General features: G+C 44.6%; 1 protein-coding gene and 1 pseudogene across 6 annotated transcripts in view; one reads left to right on the forward strand and one right to left on the reverse strand.

The window, feature by feature from the left end:
* The window catches only part of TCAIM (T cell activation inhibitor, mitochondrial), a 98,871-nt gene that overhangs the window by 69,833 nt on the left and 11,132 nt on the right, over positions 1–17,906 (forward strand). For 5 of the 6 annotated variants that reach the window (XM_078432537.2, XM_060638049.3, XM_078432538.2 and 2 more), the window contains one exon: positions 3,513–5,285. The exons of the other annotated variant lie outside the window; for it this stretch is intronic. In XM_078432537.2, the coding sequence (XP_078288663.1) occupies positions 3,513–3,753 (241 nt within the window). In that variant the 3' untranslated portion in view covers positions 3,754–5,285. Of the gene's footprint in view, positions 1–3,512; positions 5,286–17,906 lie in introns of those variants that run through there. 6 annotated transcript variants of the gene reach the window in all.
* Positions 7,609–8,510, reverse strand: LOC144612825 (uncharacterized; annotated as a pseudogene).

Below are 17,906 nucleotides of genomic sequence, written 5' to 3' on the forward strand. Positions count from 1 at the left end.
TAAATAAATAAAAATTTGAATATTCAGAATTCATAAATATGGGACATAAAAACTGTATTACACTTAGAAAATCGATTCATTGGTGCATAGTCCATGTTTACTTATCCCCCACCTTATTCTGCCAGGAATTGCATATGGTGTTTCCTGATATAAGAGTCTAAATTACATTACCACCATGTGCCTCAATTTGAGGAGCAAGACTTGTTAATATAAAAAGTCAACTCAAGAGCAGAATGAAGATAAGAGTATCAGAAAGAAAGATGACAGGCATGTTTTCTGTTTAAAACTTTGAGACCTACTGGTGCAAAGCAAACTTCGTCTGAATTTAAGTAAAGGAGAAGAGATTACAAGTAAAAAATTGTTGCAGTTCATAAGCAGTCCTGTATCTGTGTCGTTTGTATCTTTGAAGGAATCTTAGCCAACAGTTTCCTGTTTTGTGGCCAGTGGATACTGCTTAATAATGTTTCTACTATGAAGAAAGGAGGATATTACACTCAAAAGAGGGTTGTTTTTCTAAAGATGTTGGCAAAGGAGGTTTGGATACTGAGAAGTCATTCATTCATTCATTCATTCAGTCAGTCAGTCAGTCAGCTGTCATTTGCCATGACTGAAAGGTGCCATTGATAGAAAGATGGAGGCCGGGTCCCTGCCGTCCTGGAATGTGTTTCTGGTGGGAGGTGCGAGCGCTGGGTAGCTGGGCCAGGGTGGGGCTGAGTGAGAAGCACCAAGGCTACTGCTCCCCGAAGGCCACGGAGGCCCAGAGAAGGCGGCTGCACGTGTCCGGGGAGGTAGCAAGGAGGACGGAGACTGGCACCCGGAAGGTAGAGGTGACCGTTGAGCCGTGTACCGTTGGGGCATTGGTTCCAGGTTTTCCTGTCCTGCCACCTGCTCACCCCTCCGTCCCTACCAGTTGCTCATTCAGAAGAGATCGAGGGTGGCAGTGGAGGAGGGCCACGGAAGTCATCCCTTTGACAAGAAATAACGGGATCGTTTGTGCATAAAACCTAAGTGAAGGAGCTGCATCTTCGTTTGGCCTGTGGGGTTGGTGACAGCTGCGTTGGCACAAACACCCTGCTTCCTGACTGGGTGCTCAGCCTCCGTGTTTGTGATGTGATTTTCTCAGTTGTGAGTCAGCTTGAACCCTCGGGAGCAGCCCTGGCCAGCCTGTCATCGTCAGGGCTGACAGTTTTGTTGGCTGCACTGTTGCTGCTGCTTCTGTTTTCTCAACGGCCACTTAACAGGTTCAGTGTATTGCTACCAGGTTTTGAGGAAGTCAAGTAAAAAGAAATGCAGTTCACATAGGTTAGCTTTCGAAAGTTCCATCCTACCAGTGAGTCGGGTCAATACAGTGACCATCAGAGCAGCCAGAGTGAGTTACTCTGTGAGAAGCCCAGTCGGGGCTCGTCAGTGGCCTGCAGGCCAGGACCCCCTCCACTCATCCCTCGCTCACTTTGCCCCAGCCGGCTGGCCCTTGCCTGCAGCGCCTCTTCCCAGTGTCCTCCCGGTTTGCCCTTCACCTCCCTCTGGGTCTCAGCTCGCATCTACCTTCTTTCTGGGTGAGGTTTTCCCTGGCGGTTAGCGGAACCAGCCCCCTCCCCTGCAGCACCCCCTCCACATCCCCTGGTCTGCCTTGCTCCCTCGAACTCCCCACCATCGGCCTCTGACAAGCTCTTTTCCTTATTTATTCAGTGCCTGTGCCCACCCACACAGAATGTGAGTACCACAAGGGCAGGGACTCTTGTCTCTTATTCCCTCCAGTGCCAGCATCAGCGCCTGGCACACAGGAGACCTTCGGGAAGATAACGGACTGAATCCATTAACTTGCATGTTGCCTGAGCCTTGCTCTGGCCCTGGCCCTGGAGCCTTCGTCCCTGCTTCACCACCCGTGGAGAGGAAACCACTTTGTTGCTGGTCCCAGTATACCTCCCCTCTTAATCATTGCTTTCATCCTTCTGCAGACCTCTGACTCTGGGCCCAGAGGTCCCCTCCACTCTGCCTTCTCTTCTCCTTTGCTCTTTTCCCCCACCCTATCAAGGTTGCCCTCCTTGTAATCACCAGGGGGTGGTTAAGACTACTGGCTTCCCTCAGATGAAGTGTGCTCCTAGACCGTGGTTTTCACCTTTTAGCTGCATATCTCTATAAAGTGGATTTCCAAGCGGAAATTCAAATTATAAAAAAGGTAAAAACTCGCTGGTTTTCTATCTGAAGAGGAAGGGAACTAGGGGCCCCCGTCCCCACAGGGAACCTCGGAAGAGCTCTGCAGGAGCCTGCCAACGGTTTAAAACCACTATGCTAATAGGCTTGTATCTGGGTCCCAAGTAGACTCCACGTGGCCTTCTCAAGACTGCCTCTTAACACCGCCTGGCTGCACCGCCTGGCTGCCAGGGGGAGTGCAGGCACTGTCCGTGGAACCCCTGCTGTGTTTGGAGGCTGGGAATAACCTGTGCACAGCTCTTACATAGGGCGGTCGTAACCCAGGGTAACCTGGGCCTAGCGGTAAGCCAGCTGTCCCCAGACAGGCTGTCCTCACTCAGTGTTTCTGTGGAAGTTCACTCACGTTTCCTCCTACCCTATATCACATACTATAAATTTTAATGTCACTTAGACAAACTGGAAACCATGGAAATGTACAATAATAGAAGAAAGTTTAAATAATTTCGATACTGACATATAGAAGAAACAACCATTTAAAAGAATGTTCACTGGGGCGCCTGGGTGGCTCAGTCGGTTAAGTGTCTGACTTTGGCTCAGGTCATGATCTCACAGTTCATGGGATTGAACCCTGCATGGGGTTCTGTGCTGACAGCTTGGAGCTTGGAGCCTGCTTCAGATTCTGTATCTCCCTTTCTCTCTGCTCCTCCCTGACTCATGCTCTCTCTCTCTCTCTCTCTCTCTCTCTCTCAAATAAGTAAATAAACATTAAAACATATCCGTAAACATTGACCACCTGTGGGATAATGTACTTAAGACACCAAGTTCTGCCGGGAGTTGTCTACTTTGCAGGCCTTTACTCAAGCCCTTGATGGAAGAGGCATTGGTGCTTGCAGGCGAAGGGGAGGGAGCAGAAAGGGAGCTGATGCGTTGGGAAGGGAGTGGAGTGAGCCCTTCCTCCTCAGGGGGCCAGCTTGGGTATTTGGGAATTTCCAGAAGTCATTACTGCCCAAGGGTCAGAGTGCAGGTGGTTCCTAAAACTATGGCTTTTACACTCTGCTTTCTGCCTTCTTTGGTCACTAACAGCTGCTCAGTGAGGCAGGATTAGAACTTTTTAAACTATGTATTAATTATTTTTACCCATTGCTGCTAAAAAAGATTTAACAAATACTTTTAGAGATACATGCACGACAACGATTGGCATGTGTTCTGAGCATGTAATTCGCCCCTTGCGGGCAACCCCATTTTCAATGTTGAGAGTGGAAAGTTAGAGCCCCAATATATAAAATTGTATCTACATTTTATGTTATTTTATTTGGTGATAGCTTGTGGCAATATTACGTTTATTTTCAATATGACAGGTTAAAGGTTATTGAAAATGAACTGATAGAGGCTTCAACGAAGAAATTTTCTCTGGGAAAGTTTTATAAGGAGCCCAGCGTTTCTAGTATACAAATGGTGGATTGTTGTAAGAGACTTCTAGAACAGTCGCTGCCTTACCTACGAGGGATGCATCTCTGCATTTCACATTTTTATTCTGTCATGCAAGATGGAGACGTTTGTATTCCTTGGAACTGGAAGGATGGAGAAGCCGTTAAGTAACACAGAAATCGGTATTATTTTTTGAAGAGGCAAGAAACCGTTAAACTTATTTAAATCCACAATTTAATATAACAGTATTATTTACATATTACAAGTACAAAATTTCTAACTGCTGCTCTAAAAGTAGACCTTTTTTAAAAATTAATTTCTGCTACAAAACTTGCTTTAAAAGGTTTTATCTCCCAGTCTTATGGCGTTTCTTAGCTGATTGGCAAGATTGGGTAAAAAGATGTCAGCATCAAGGAACATATTTTGCGGTATATAAATGAGGGGTTCTACGAAGTTGAGGATATATATTTTTATATGAGTGAGCGTGCGTAAGTGTAATCAAGTCTCATTCAGCGTAGCTCCGGAGCGATGGAACTCATTCAACATGCAACTTTGTAGTTACATCTCATGGGTCAATACAAATGCGTCTTTTGCAGCCAGCACGGGACAGTTGCTGTCCAAAACAGAAGACCGACGGACGGCAAAGATTAGATAACCGAATTTTTCCTGAAAGAAAGAGTAGAAGGAAAAAAAGCAACTGGATGTATGTATGGTATTGACATGGACATAAGCAGTCTGATACCAGTTTGTTAGAAACATCTTAGTGACAGAAAACTTGGGTTTAAACCCGTGGGTTTTCCTACCCATTAATCTATCACAACTGTTGGCAGCATGACACAACAGACAGTGAATGTCTTTGAATCAGTGAGGGGACTCTGGTTTCTCATGGACAAACTATCTGGAAAAACCCTTGCTGGTGTCCCACAGAGTTCCAGCGAGTAGAATCAAGTGTAAAATGGTTCAGGCCATCCAGGATTTGTCACCTCCTCAACCCCGGGCTTCCTGCTCCTACCAGTGTTTCGCCTCCGGCATGAAGTCCCTCTGAGCCGCCCGTGTGCGTGGTTGTGTGGCCTCCCTGAGGTCGCAGCACGGCTCAGACCTAAGGGCCATGGCGGGCCCACTCTGGAGACGCGGGGCTTCTCTGTCCGCAGTCCTTTCCCTTCGGATCATGTATTTCGCCAGATCCAAAACCTCTCCAGCTTGTTTCTCAGGAGGATAAGGTGAATCTAATTTGGGACACCATTTTTGTGGCTCCTACTGCTGGCTGAAGAAATAAGAAAGGGAGTTTTTTTCACAGTGCATCAGAAAGGGAAGGAGCTGTTAACCATTCTTGAAGTATGTTTCAAATTCATCTAAAACACCGATTGTTTAAACTGTTTAAATTCAAATGTGTGTTCAAAAGAAATACTGATGTGTAATTTTTATAGTTTGTGCATATCATCCCTGTGAACCTTCAGTAACAAGTATACTGAATTTGTTTTTCTAATGTAAAAATGTTGCCTATAAGGATTTTCCAGAGCCAAATGATGGGGGTGAACAATTCCTTCCTTAAAGGTTATGTAAGAAAATTTATTGAAAAGTAGCTTTGGATCATGCCATTTCTAAAATCAACTAATATAGAATCCTCAGTAATATGTTTTGAATTGGACTTTGTCTCAGAACTGATTGTTAACAATAATATAATAAATAATACATTAATCAGATTATTGTTTTCCTTATTCAGTTATTAATAGTTTCACAACTCCTAGAACATAATAAGAAATTACAAGAAAGTGATGGCCTGGCTTACATCAGAAGCCACATCTGTCTTCAGGACAGATCTCCCCAAGCCCTACTTCCTCCTTCATTTCTTAAAGACCTCTACCTCCAGGCAGCCCCCCTGAGCTCATGAGGGAGTGGTGGGCATTGAGAAATGGATCGGTGAAGTAAGAGGGACCAGGGCTGCATCTGAAGTCAGCTCACCTTTGAAACCTCCAAGGACTCTGCACATCCCAGGCAGAGGCCCCTGAAGTGAACCCCTCCAGCTCAGGCTACTGTCCCAGCACCCTAGAGTTCCTACCTCCCCTATACTAATCCAGTATCACCACCCCACCCCAACTTCCCTGGAGGGACCTGTCTGTGCTTCCCCAGAGTGAGCCAGTTACACCATGTCCTGTGGAGCGTGGTAGCTCCAGCTCTGGGCTCTTCTACAGGGGGCTGTGGTCCTGGCAGCCTTCCGCCACAGGCCCCAGAGCTGGGAGCCTAAGCTCCCGGGAGGCTGGCACCCAGACCCAGGGTGCAGGAACCACCGATGCACTGGGTGAGGCCTGGCAGCTAGCTGCCCACAAAGTGCCTCCTTGTTTCCAGACTGCCTGTTACGTGTGCCACCTGGGCACCAATCCCAACCACGAGCCCTGTGACCTGGCAGGGTCACCACAGGTGCCTGTTCTGTAATTATTGACACAATCCCCAGGGCACCTTTGTAGGGCTCCCAGGGGCTCCCTGCACAGAGTGGCTCTGGGCAAGGCCTCATCTGGCCTCAGTCTCCTCATCTCTAAGAGGAGACACCAGGTTGTGTTCTTGAAGTTTCTCCCGCCCTCAGTGAGTCTGCCCCAGGAATGCAGAGCCCTCCGTTGGGTGGTCTTGGCCGCCAGCCTAGGTTCCCCTCACTCCTAAGGACGAGGAGGAGGAGGAGGATGCGGGGCAGCCAGTGTCCAGACAGATCAGACCTGAGTCAGTGCCACGGGACCCTCTCCTTCCCTGCATTCCCCTGCTTCCTGCAAGTTCAGGCTGCTGGTCCCTCAAAACCCTTCCCTCAGGGGACGTACCTATTATGGAGCATTCTAGCAATTTTTCCCCCTAAGCTGATGAGTGTTGCATATGAGGAAACTGACACCCAAAATTGGAGACTTGCCCAAGGCCTTTCTGCCTGAGGCAGACAAGAGAGGTGGGGTTAGAGCCCAGGTGTCCCAGGGGCTGTGAGGGGTCTGAGCGGGCAGAAGCACCCCCGGCCGTGTGTAGGCCCACTGCTGAGCTAGCACTGCACATAGGCAATCCACAAGTCAGGATCAGATGTGCCCTTGCAGCAGTCCTGCCCCTAGCGGGTGGGCAGGGGGGATACAGAAACAGAGACCTTGGATGGCGAGGTGTGTCAGGCCTGGCACCGTGGTGCGGACGGGCCAGCAGGCGGCAGGGCTGACATGCTACGGGCGTGTTGTGCAGAACAGGCTCGCTCACCCCTACATTGCCCTGAGGCCACGGGAGGCAGGATTCTGACTGGGTCACAGGACACACTGGCCACAGAATCAAGGCAGGCGGGACCTCAGGCCTTTGCTCCACAGGCCCGAGAACTGGGGTTTCCTGGAGTCCTCAGGCTGAGACAGTGTTTCCGAGCCCCTGCTTCTGCCTCCCACTCCAGCATGACCGGATCAGTAGGAAAGTGGTCATCCGTTCCCGGAGGGCCGAGGAGCTGTCCACTGTCCCACCAAAGCATCATCAGGGAGCCTGTCCACTAGGGAAGGCACATAGCTGGAAGGGGCGCCCTGCCCAAAGTCTCTCTCAGCCTCAGGTTGCCTCGAAGCTCCCGTCAGGGCCCGGCCCCTTTGTGCTCAAGGTCCAGGGCAGCCCTGAGGGCCATCCCCAAGTCCAGCTGGCCCCGGGCTGTGCCCAGGGACCACAGGGCCTTTGGGTCACACTCATCCTAGCTTGTTCCCATCTCCACCAAAGAAGCATCCTTCTGACTCTGGCTGGAAACCAAAGTACTGCTCTGACACCAACATCAGAACCAAATTCTTGAACCCAAAAAACTTAGGAGCAAAATACCAAGGTGGTTTGGGAGGTAAAAGAAGGTCTAGAAAATGCTATGTGTCAAAATCTAAGTTAAATTGAAATGAGGTTTGAAAGCACTTGGTTTGTTCTTCTAAGAACTCTGCCCACAGTCCTGTGCGCTTGCAGGGGAGGCAGAGGGGAGCATGAAGGTGTAGACGTCACAGGCCCCTCTGGCCATGGGCAGCTCAGGAAGGTGTGACCGTGCAAATGCTCTCAAGTTCAAAAGGAAAATCGGTTATTCCCAGTTAAGGACATTTTTCAGCTTGCAGGTGAAGACCCAGGGGACAGAAGGGCTGGGAAGAAAGGAAGACACTGGGGGCAGGCTGCTGGTCCAAGGGCGCCTCATGTTGGTGGAGCGCCTCCTGGTGGTGAGATGGTGACAGGAATTGCTGAGATTGGCTGGGTGTGGGGGGTGGGGAGAAGGGGAGGGTGCTCCTTGGTCCAGCCTTAGCCAGGCCATAGGTTGGTGCAGATGGGAGGGAATTTCTTGAGCCAGTGTCTTTCAGCGAAGCCTTAGAAGGAGGTGAAAGGACAGCCTTCTGTGCAGGTGTGCTGGACAGACCCTGGTCACTGGAAGGAGCCCCTGCACGCTCCCATGCTGAGATCTGGGCCTATCTTGGGGGTTCTCCAGAGAAGCTGGAGAAGCTTCAAGTACATCTGTCTTCATGGGGGATAGGTGATTTCTCCAGTTATCTCGTTTACCCAGAAAAACGTATCTAGAGGTTTCTTCCCCTGTCCAGACTCTTAGACATAGCTACAAAGGAGGAAATTGAGGCAACACAGATGCATCTTTAGTTGGCCATAGTGGGGACAGAGGGCTGTCTCTACACAGCCAGGGTCAAAGGGAACCATCAGCCCCTGGGCTAGGACTAGACAGCCAGTGCCAGGATTCTGTCAGGAAGACAGATGCTTTCCCAGGTGCTCCAGAAATCCTTCCGGGACCAGGAACAGGCCTTACCGGAGGCCCACGCTGACAGGCCCATCGCTGACAGGCACATGCTTGCTGTGTGCATCCCTGGGCTCAAGGTTTCCCCTGTTCCCACCAGGACATGCAGCTCTTGAGAATGTACTCTGAGGGCTTTGTCTTCCATGCAGTCAGAAAAGTGTGACTGGTGATGCATGGCCTTTGACAAACTCAGGGCCGAAAAGGTACATGAGCACCAACCTATGGACATACCCCCAATTCTCTGGGATCTTCTCCGTCTAAAACTCTGCCTCTTCCAGACCAGATACCTGCTTTCTGTATGTTTTCTCACTAGAATGCTAATGCATATCTCCCTAACTGGCTCAATCTCATCAAAAATAATTTGGAATTAAAATGGCCTCTTTTGAGAAATTTTGGTATGGACACAACTATTCATTTGAGAGGTGACTTACTCTAAAAAATGAAAACAAAATTCTGACTGTCCAATAATCTTTAATTGGTATAAGAAGGATTCTAAACACAATTTGAACTCAAAAATTGCCTTCCTAAAATATTTTGTAGCTAAAACTAATAAAAGGTATGAGAATTTTCTCCCTCATCAGCACCTGTAGGATTAGCTTCTGGTATTGACATGTCCCGTGCTTTTTCTCCAGTCTGTTAAAGGCTTACAGTCAGAAATCATAGATACGTTAGCTGAGATATGTTAGCATATGGCTGAGGGACGCCTGGGTGGCTCAGTAGGATTAAGCATATGACTTTTGATTTTGGATCAGGTCATGATCTCACAGTTCATGAGTTCAAGCCTCCATCAGGATCCATGCTAACAATGTGGAGCCTGCTTGGGATTCGTTCTCTCTCCGTCTCTCTACCCCTCCCCAGCTCAAGCTCACAGTCTCTCTCAAAATAACTAAACTTAAAAAAAAAAATTTGTTTTTAATGTTGACTGGTAAATCACTTGATTGCATAAATGTCAGTGTTTGGCTATATATTTTAGGGAGATAGATACCAAAAAAAGAAAGAAGTCTCATGAAATTGTTTCATGCAGGAGGCATCCTTCCTTGCTTTCCATACATTGTGAATTAATCAGTGCTGGTGCTGGGGTGCCTGAGTGGCTCAGTCGGTTAAGCAGCTGACTTCAGCTCAGATCATGATCTTGTGGTTCCTGAGCTGGAGCCCTGTGTCGGGCTCTGTGCTGACAGCTCAGAACCTGCAGCCTGCTTCTGATTCTCCCATTCTCTCTGCCCCTACCTCACTCTCTCTCTCTCTCAAAAATAAATAAATGTTTAAAAAAAATTTAATAAGTGCTGTTATTAAAAATCTTGTGACTCAACAGAACCATCAAGGACCCAAGTGATGTCAATGTCAAAATCTAATATACAACACTCTCTTTGGTGTGTGTGCATGCCTCAGCTATCTCCTCTGCTTACAGAGAAAAATGATTAGTTGTCTAAAACCAGTTCCTTCTTATGTTTTCTACCTCACTTCCCCCTCCCTTCTCCCCTTTCTTGGAAACATGACAGATTTCCTTTATTCATCCAAAACACATTCATTTGTTATACAAATTCTTTAGGAATGTTTAGTTCAGATAAAGCCAAAATTGTCTACATAAGAAAAAGAAACATTATTAAACTATGTTTCTTTTTATGGACTTTAGAAAGTTTATTTAGGAGCTTCGGGTTGGTGAATACCTGAAGGTCCTGGAAAGGGTTGCACCCTTTCTTCACACCCTGCCCCACGCCTCTATTCCATCTGGCACTTCCTGAGTTCTACCCTTTTATAATAAACCAGTAATCTGTTTTTTTTTAAAGTATACTTACCTAATAGCTTTTATAATTGCCTATAAGATAATGACAAAAGGCATCATTTTCAAAATAAAAGAAAAACTTCAGTATGATTCAGTCTTTACTAATTTATCATCATAAAAAAAAAGCTAGTAAAATATTTTGGTTTATCTAAGACCAATATTACATTTCTCACAATTCAAACTTCAGAAAATTCCAAGATTGGTTTTATGAGTTAAATGTTTCCATTATTTCCATAACTAGTTTAAGCTTAAAAATCATATGCATAAAGTATTGAACAAATAAAGTAATAAAAATAATGAATGTTTTTTTTTCAATATATGAAATTTATTGTCAAATTGGTTTCCATACAACACCCAGTGCTCCTCCCAAAAGTGCCCTCCTCAATACCTATCACCCAGCCTCCCCTCCCTCCCACCCCCCATCAACCCTCAGTTTGTTCTCAGTTTTTAAGAGTCTCTTATTCTTTGGCTCTCTCTCTCCCACTCTAACCTCTTTTTTTTTTTTTTTCTTTTTTTTTCCCTTCCCCTCCCCCATGGGTTTCTGTTAAGTTTCTCAGGATCCACATAAGAGTGAAACCATATGGTATCTGTCTTTCTCTGTATGACTTATTTCACTTAGCATCACACTCTCCAGTTCCATCCACGTTGCTACAAAGGGCCATATTTCAATCTTTCTCATTGCCACGTAGTACTCCATTGTGTATATAAACCACAATTTCTTTATCCATTCATCAGTGGATGGACATTTAGGCTCTTTCCATAATTTGGCTATTGTTGAAAGTGCTGCTATAAACATTGGGGTACAAGTGCCCCTATGCATCAGTACTTCTGTATCCATTGGGTAAATTCCTAGCGCTGCTACTGCTGGGTCATAGGGTAGGTCTATTTTTAATTTTTTGAGGAACCTCCACACTGTTTTCCAGAGTGGCTGCACCAATTTGCATTCCCACCAACAGTGCAAGAGGGTTCCTGTCTCTCCACATCCTCGCCAGCATCTATAGTCTCCTGATTTGTTCATTTTGTCCACTCTGACTGGCATGAGGTAATATCTGAGTGTAGTTTTCATTTGTATTTCCCTGATGAGGAATGACGTAGAGCATCTTTTCATGTGCCTGTTGGCCATCCGGATGTCTTCTTTAGAGAAGTGTCTATTCATGTTTTCTGCCCATTTCTTCACTGGGTTATTTGTTTTTCGGGTGTGGAGTTTGGTGAGCTCTTTATAGATTTTGGATACTAGCCCTTTGTCCAATATGTCATTTGCAAATATCTTTTCCCATTCCATTGGTTGCCTTTTAGTTTTGTTGATTGTTTCCTTTACTGTGCAGAAGCTTTTTATCTTCATGAAGTCCCAACAGTTCATTTTTGCTTTTAATTCCCTTGCCTTTGGGGATGTGTCAAGTAAGAGATTGCTACGGCTGAGGTCAGAGAGGTCTTTTCCTGCTTTCTCCTCTAGGGTTTTGATGGTTTCCTGTCTCACATCCAGGTCCTTTATCCATTTTGAGTTTCTTTTTGTGAATGGTGTGAGAAAGTGGTCTAGTTTCAACCTTCTGCATGTTGCTGTCCAGTTCTCCCAACACCATTTGTTAAAGAGACTGTCTTTTTTAGGGGCGCCTGGGTGGCTCAGTCGGTTAAGCGGCCGACTTCAGCTCAGGTCATGATCTTGCGGTCCGTGAGGGCTGTGAGTTCGAGCCCCACGTCGGGCTCTGTGCTGACAGCTCAGAGCCTGGAGCCTGTTTCAGATTCTGTGTCTCCCTCTCTCTGACCCTCCCCCGTTCATGCTCTGTCTCTCTCTGTCTCAAAAATAAATAAATGTTATAAAAAAAATTTATAAAGAGACTGTCTTTTTTCCATTGGATGTTCTTTCCTGCTTTGTCAAAGATTAATTGGCCATACGTTTGTGGGTCTAGTTCTGGGGTTTCTATTCTATTCCATTGGTCTATGTGTCTGTTTTTGTGACATTACCATGCTGTTTTGGTGATTACAGCTTTGTAGTAGAGGCTAAAGTCTGGGATTGTGATGCCTCCTGCTTTGGTCTTCTTCTTCAAAATTACTTTGGCTATTCGGGGCCTTTTGTGGTTCCATATGAATTTTAGGATTGCTTGTTCTAGCTTCAAGAAGAATGCTGGTGCAATTTTGATTGGGATTGCATTGAATGTGTAATTAGCTTTGGGTAGTATTGACATTTTGACAATATTTATTCTTCCAATCCATGAGCACGGAATGTTTTCCTGTTTCTTTATATCTTCTTCAGTTTCCTTCATAAGCTTTCTATAGTTTTCAGCATACGGATCTTTTACATCTTTGGTTAGATTTATCCCTAGGTATTTTATGCTTCTTGGTGCACTTGTGAATGGGGTCAGTTTCTTTATTTGTCTTTCTGTTGCTTCATTATTAGTGTATAAGAATGCAACTGATTTCTGTACATTGATTTTGTATCCTGCGACTTTGCTGAATTCATGTATGAGTTCTAGCAGACTTTTGGTGGAGTCTATCGGGTTTTCCACGTAGAGTATCATGTCATCTGCAAAAAGTGAAAGCTTGACTTCATCTTTGCCAATTTTGATGCCTTTGATTTCCTTTTGTTGTCTGATTGCTGATGCTAGCACTTCCAACACTGTGTTAAACAACAGCGGTGAGAGTGGACATCCCTGTCGTGTTTCTGATCTCAGGGAAAAAGCTCTGTTTTTCCCTATTGAGGATGATGTTAGCTGTGTGTGGGCTTTTCATAAATGGCTTTTATGATCTTTAAGTATGTTCCTTGTATCCCAACTTTCTCGAGGGTTTTTATTAAGAAACGGTGCTGAATTTTGTCAAAGGCCTTTTCTGCATCGATTGACAGGATCATATGATTCTTTTCTTTTACTAATGTGATGTATCACATTGATTGATTTGCAAATGTTGAACCAGACCTGCAGCCCAGGAATGAATCCCACTTGATCATGGTGAATCATTCTTTTTATATGCTGTTGAATTCGATTTGCTAGTATCTTATTGAGAATTTTTGCATCCATATTCATCAGGGATATTGACCTGTAGTTCTCTTTTTTTACTGGGTCTCTGTCTGGTTTGGGAATCAAAGTAATACTGGCTTCATAGAATGAGTCTGGAAGTTTTCCTTCCCTATTTCTTGGATTAGCTTGAGAAGGATAGGTATTATCTCTGTTTTAAACGTCTGGTAGAACTCCCCTGGGAAGCCATCTGGTCCTGGACTCTTATTTGTTGGGAGATTTTTGATGACTGATTCAATTTCTTTGCTGGTTATGGGTCTGTTCAAGCTTTCTATTTCTTCCTGATTGAGTTTTGGAAGAGTGTGGGTGTTTAGGAATTTGTCCATTTCTTCCAGGTTGTCCAGTTTGTTGGCATATAATTTTTCATAGTATTCCCTGAAAATTGCTTGTATCTCTGAGGGATTGGTTGTAATCATTCCATTTTCATTCATGATTTTATCTATTTGGGTCATCTCCCTTTTCTTTTTGAGAAGCCTGGCTAGAGGTTTATCAATTTTGTTTATTTTTTCAAAAAACCAACTCTTGGTTTCGTTGATCTGCTCTACAGTTTTTTTAGATTCTATATTGTTTATTTCTGCTCTAATCTTTATTATTTCTCTTCTGCTGGGTTTAGGCTGTCTTTGCTGTTCTGCTTCTATTTCCTTTAGGTGTGCTGTTAGATTTTGTATTTGGGATTGTTCTGGTTTCTTGAGATAGGCCTGGATTGCAATGTATTTTCCTCTCAGGACTGCCTTCGCTGCATCCCAAAGCGTCTGGATTGTTGTATTTTCATTTTCATTTGTTTCCATATATTTTTAAATTTCTTCTCTAATTGCCTGGTTGACCCACTCATTCTTTAGTAGGGTGTTCTTTAAGCTCCATGCTTTTGGAGGTTTTCCAGACTTTTTCCTGTGGTTGATTTCTAGCTTCATAGCATTGTGGTCTGAAAGTATGCATGGTATGATTTCAATTCTCGTATACTTATGAAGGGCTGTTTTGTGACCCAGTATGTGATCTATCTTGGAGAATGTTCCATGTGCACTCGAGAAGAAAGTATATTCTGTTGCTTTGGGATGCAGAGTTCTAAATATATATGTCAAGTCCATCTGATCCACTGTATCATTCAGGGCCCTTCTTTCTTTATTGACCGTGTGTCTAGATGATCTGTCCATTTCTGTAAGTGTAGTGTTAAAGTCCCCTGCAATTACCACATTCTTATCAATAAGGTTGCTTATGTTTGTGAGTAATTGTTTTATATATTTGGGGGCTCCCGTATTCGGCGCATAGACATTTATAATTGTTAGCTCTTCCTGATTCCCTGTAATTCTCCCTAATTCCCTGTAATTATTATATAATTCCCTTCTTCATCTCTTGTTACAGCCTTTAATTTAAAGTCTAGTTTGTCTGATATAAGTATGGCTACTCCAGCTTTCTTTTGACTTCCAGTGGCATGATAAATAGTTCTCCATCCCCTCACTTTCAATCTGAAGATGTCCTCAGGTCTAAAATGAGTCTCTTGTAGACAGCAAATAGATGGGTCTTGTTTTTTTATCCATTCTGATACCCTATGTCTTTTGGTTGGCGCATTTAGTCCATTTACGTTCAGTGTTATTATAGAAAGATATGGGTTTAGAGTCATTGTGATGTCCGTAGGTTTCATGCTTGTGGCGATGTCTCTGGTACTTTGTCTCACAGGATCCCCCTTAGGATCTCTTGTAGGGCTGGTTTAGTGGCGGTGAATTCCTTCAGTTTTTATTTGTTTGGGAAGACCTTTATCTCTCCTTCTATTCTGAATGACAGACTTGCTGGATAAAGGATTCTCTGCTGCATATTTTTTTCTGTTCATCACATTGAAGATTTCCTGCCATTCCTTCCTGGCCTGCCAAGTTTCAGTAGAGAGATCGGTCACGAGTCTTATAGGTCTCCCTTTATAAGTTAGAGCCTGTTTATCTCTAGCTGCTTTCAGAATTTTCTCTTTATCCTTGGATTTTGCCAGTTTCACTATGATATGTCGTGCAGAAGATCGATTCAAGTTACGTCTGAAGGGAGTTCTCTGTGCCTCTTGGATTTCAATGCCTTTTTCCTTCCCCAGATCCGGGAGGTTCTCAGCTATTATTTCTTCAAGTACACCTTCAGCACCTTTCCCTCTCTCTTCCTCCTCTGGAATACCAATTATGCATAGATTATTTCTCTTTACTGCATCACTTAGTTCTCTAATTTTCCCCTCATACTCCTGGATTTTTTTATCTGTCTTTTTCTTAGCTTCCTCTTTTTCCATAATTTTATCTTCTAGTTCACCTATTCTCTCCTCTGCCTCTTCAATCCGAGCCGTGGTTGTTTCCATTTTATTTTGCAGCTCATTTATAGCATTTTTTAGCTCCTCCTGACTGTTCCTTAGTCCCTTGATCTCTGTAGCAATAGATTCTCTGCTGTTCTCTATACTGTTTTCAAGCCCAGCGATTAATTTTATGACTATTATTCTAAATTCACTTTCTGTTATATTGTTTAAATCCTTTTTGATCAGTTCATTAGCTGTTGCTATTTCCTGGATATTCTTTTGAGGGGAATTCTTCTGTTTGGTCATTTTGGATAGTCCCTGGAGTGGTGCGGGACTGCGGGGCACTTCCCCTGTGCTGTCTTGAATAACTTGCGTTGGTGGGCGGGGCCGCAGTCAGACCTGATGTCTGCCCCTAGCCCACCGCTGGGGCCACAGTCAGACTGGTGTGTGCCTTCTCTTCCCCTCTCCTAGGGGCAGGATTCACTGTGGGGTGGCGTGGCCCGTCTGGGCTACTTGCACATTGCCAGGCTTGTGGTGCTGGGGATCTGGCATATTAGCTGGGGCGGATCGGCAAGGTGCACAGGGGTGGGAGGGGCAGGCTCAGCTCGCTTATCCTTCAGAGATCTGTCGGGAGGGGCCCTGTGGCACCGGGCGGGAGTCAGACCCGTTGGAGGGATGGATCTGCAGAAGCACAGCGTTGGATGTTTGTGCGGTGCAAGCAAGTTCCCTGGCAGGAACCGGTTCCCTTTGGGATTTTGGCTGGGGGATGGGCAAGGGAGATGGCACTGGGGAGCGCCTTTGTTCCCCGCCAAGCTGAGTTCTGTCATCAGGGGCTCAACAACTCTCCCTCCCTTGTCCTCCAGCCCTCCTGCTCTCCAAGCAGAGCTGTTAGCTTATAACCTTCCAGATGTCAAGTCCCGCTTGCTGTTGGAACACACTCCGTCTGGCCCCTCTGCTTTTGCAAGCCAGACTCGGGGGCTCTGCTTGGCCGGCGGGCCACCCCTCCCCCCCAGCTCCCTCCCACCAGTCCGTGTAGCGTGCAACCACCTCTCTGGCCTTCCTACCCTCTTCTGTGGGCCTCTCGTCTACACTTGGCTCCGGAGAGTCCATTCTGCTAGTCCTCTGGTGGTTTTCTGGGTTATTTAGGCAGTTATAGGTGGAATCTAAGTGATCAGCAGGATGCGGTGAGCCCAGCGTCCTCCTACACTGCCATCTTCCCTCAATCTTCCATGAATGTTTTTTTTTTTAATATTTTAAATTAATTTACTTATTTTGAGAGGGACAGAGAGAGAGAAAATCCCAAGCTGGCTCCAGGCTGTCAGCATAGAGCCTGACGCAAGACTCAATCCCACAAAACGTTGCGATCATGACCTGATCTGAAATCAACAGTCTGATATTCAACCGAGCCACCCAGGAGCCCCAATGAATGTCTTTTTAAATGCCTCAATTTTATAAATTACTTACAATACTACATTTCACAAAGTTTTGATGTGTTAAATTGTCATCTCCACATTTTTAACTAGTTTTAAAAACTTCAAGCAAATCAATTAATAAGTAATCTTTAAAGAATTATATATTTTCTTTTTTATATATATATTCAAGTTAGTTAACATACAATGTAGTCTTGGCTTCAAGAGTAGAACCCAGTGATTCATCTCTTACATATGACACCCAGTGCTCATCCCAAAAAGTGCCCTTCTTAAAGCCCGTCACCCGTTTAACCCATCTCCCCACTTACCCCCACCTTCAGCAACCCTCAATTTGTTCTCTGCATTTAAGAGTTTCTTATGGTTTGCCTCCCTCTCTGTTTTTATCTTATTTTTTCCTTCCCTAAGACCTATACATTTTCTGAAAAGAAAAAAAGATTTAGAAACACATTGATTATTGAACATGATTATTTGCATATTTGCATATATGTTTGGTTTTGCCTTCTCTGATTTTATTTTTTTATTTATTTTTATTTTTTTTAACGTTTATTTATTTTTGAGACAGGGAGAGACAGCATGAATGGGGGGGAGGGTCAGAGAGAGAGGGAGGCACAGAATCTGAAACAGGCTCCAGGCTCTGAGCTGTCAGCACAGAGCCTGACGCAGGACTCAAACTCACGGACCGCGAGATTATGACCTGAGCCGAAGTCGGATGCCTAACCGACTGAGACACCCAGGCGCCCCTACCTTCTCTGATTTTAAAATAATGTAAGATAAATACTCAGAAATATATAGCTGTGTGATTTTTAACTCTTCATCCCCAAGTTTCTCTTTTTTCCCCCCACATTTCTCATTAAAAAAAAAAAAAAAATATTGGTTACTCTAATTAACAATTGGTAGTTAATTGCACAGGATACATAACAGAAAGATACAGGTATACAGATGTGATATTCTATTATTTCAAATAGTTGTTACATTTCATTCAACTGATAATTTTAGTATGATATATATATGTTTCATTAATATACAATTAAGTTAATTATATTTTAAGCCATAGTTAGAAACTTTAACTTATTACCTGTGTATATATTTATAA

This window comes from Panthera onca, chromosome C2 (genome assembly GCF_046562875.1).
Source record: "Panthera onca isolate mPanOnc1 chromosome C2, mPanOnc1 haplotype 2, whole genome shotgun sequence".
NCBI classification, from domain to species: Eukaryota; Metazoa; Chordata; class Mammalia; order Carnivora; family Felidae; genus Panthera; species Panthera onca.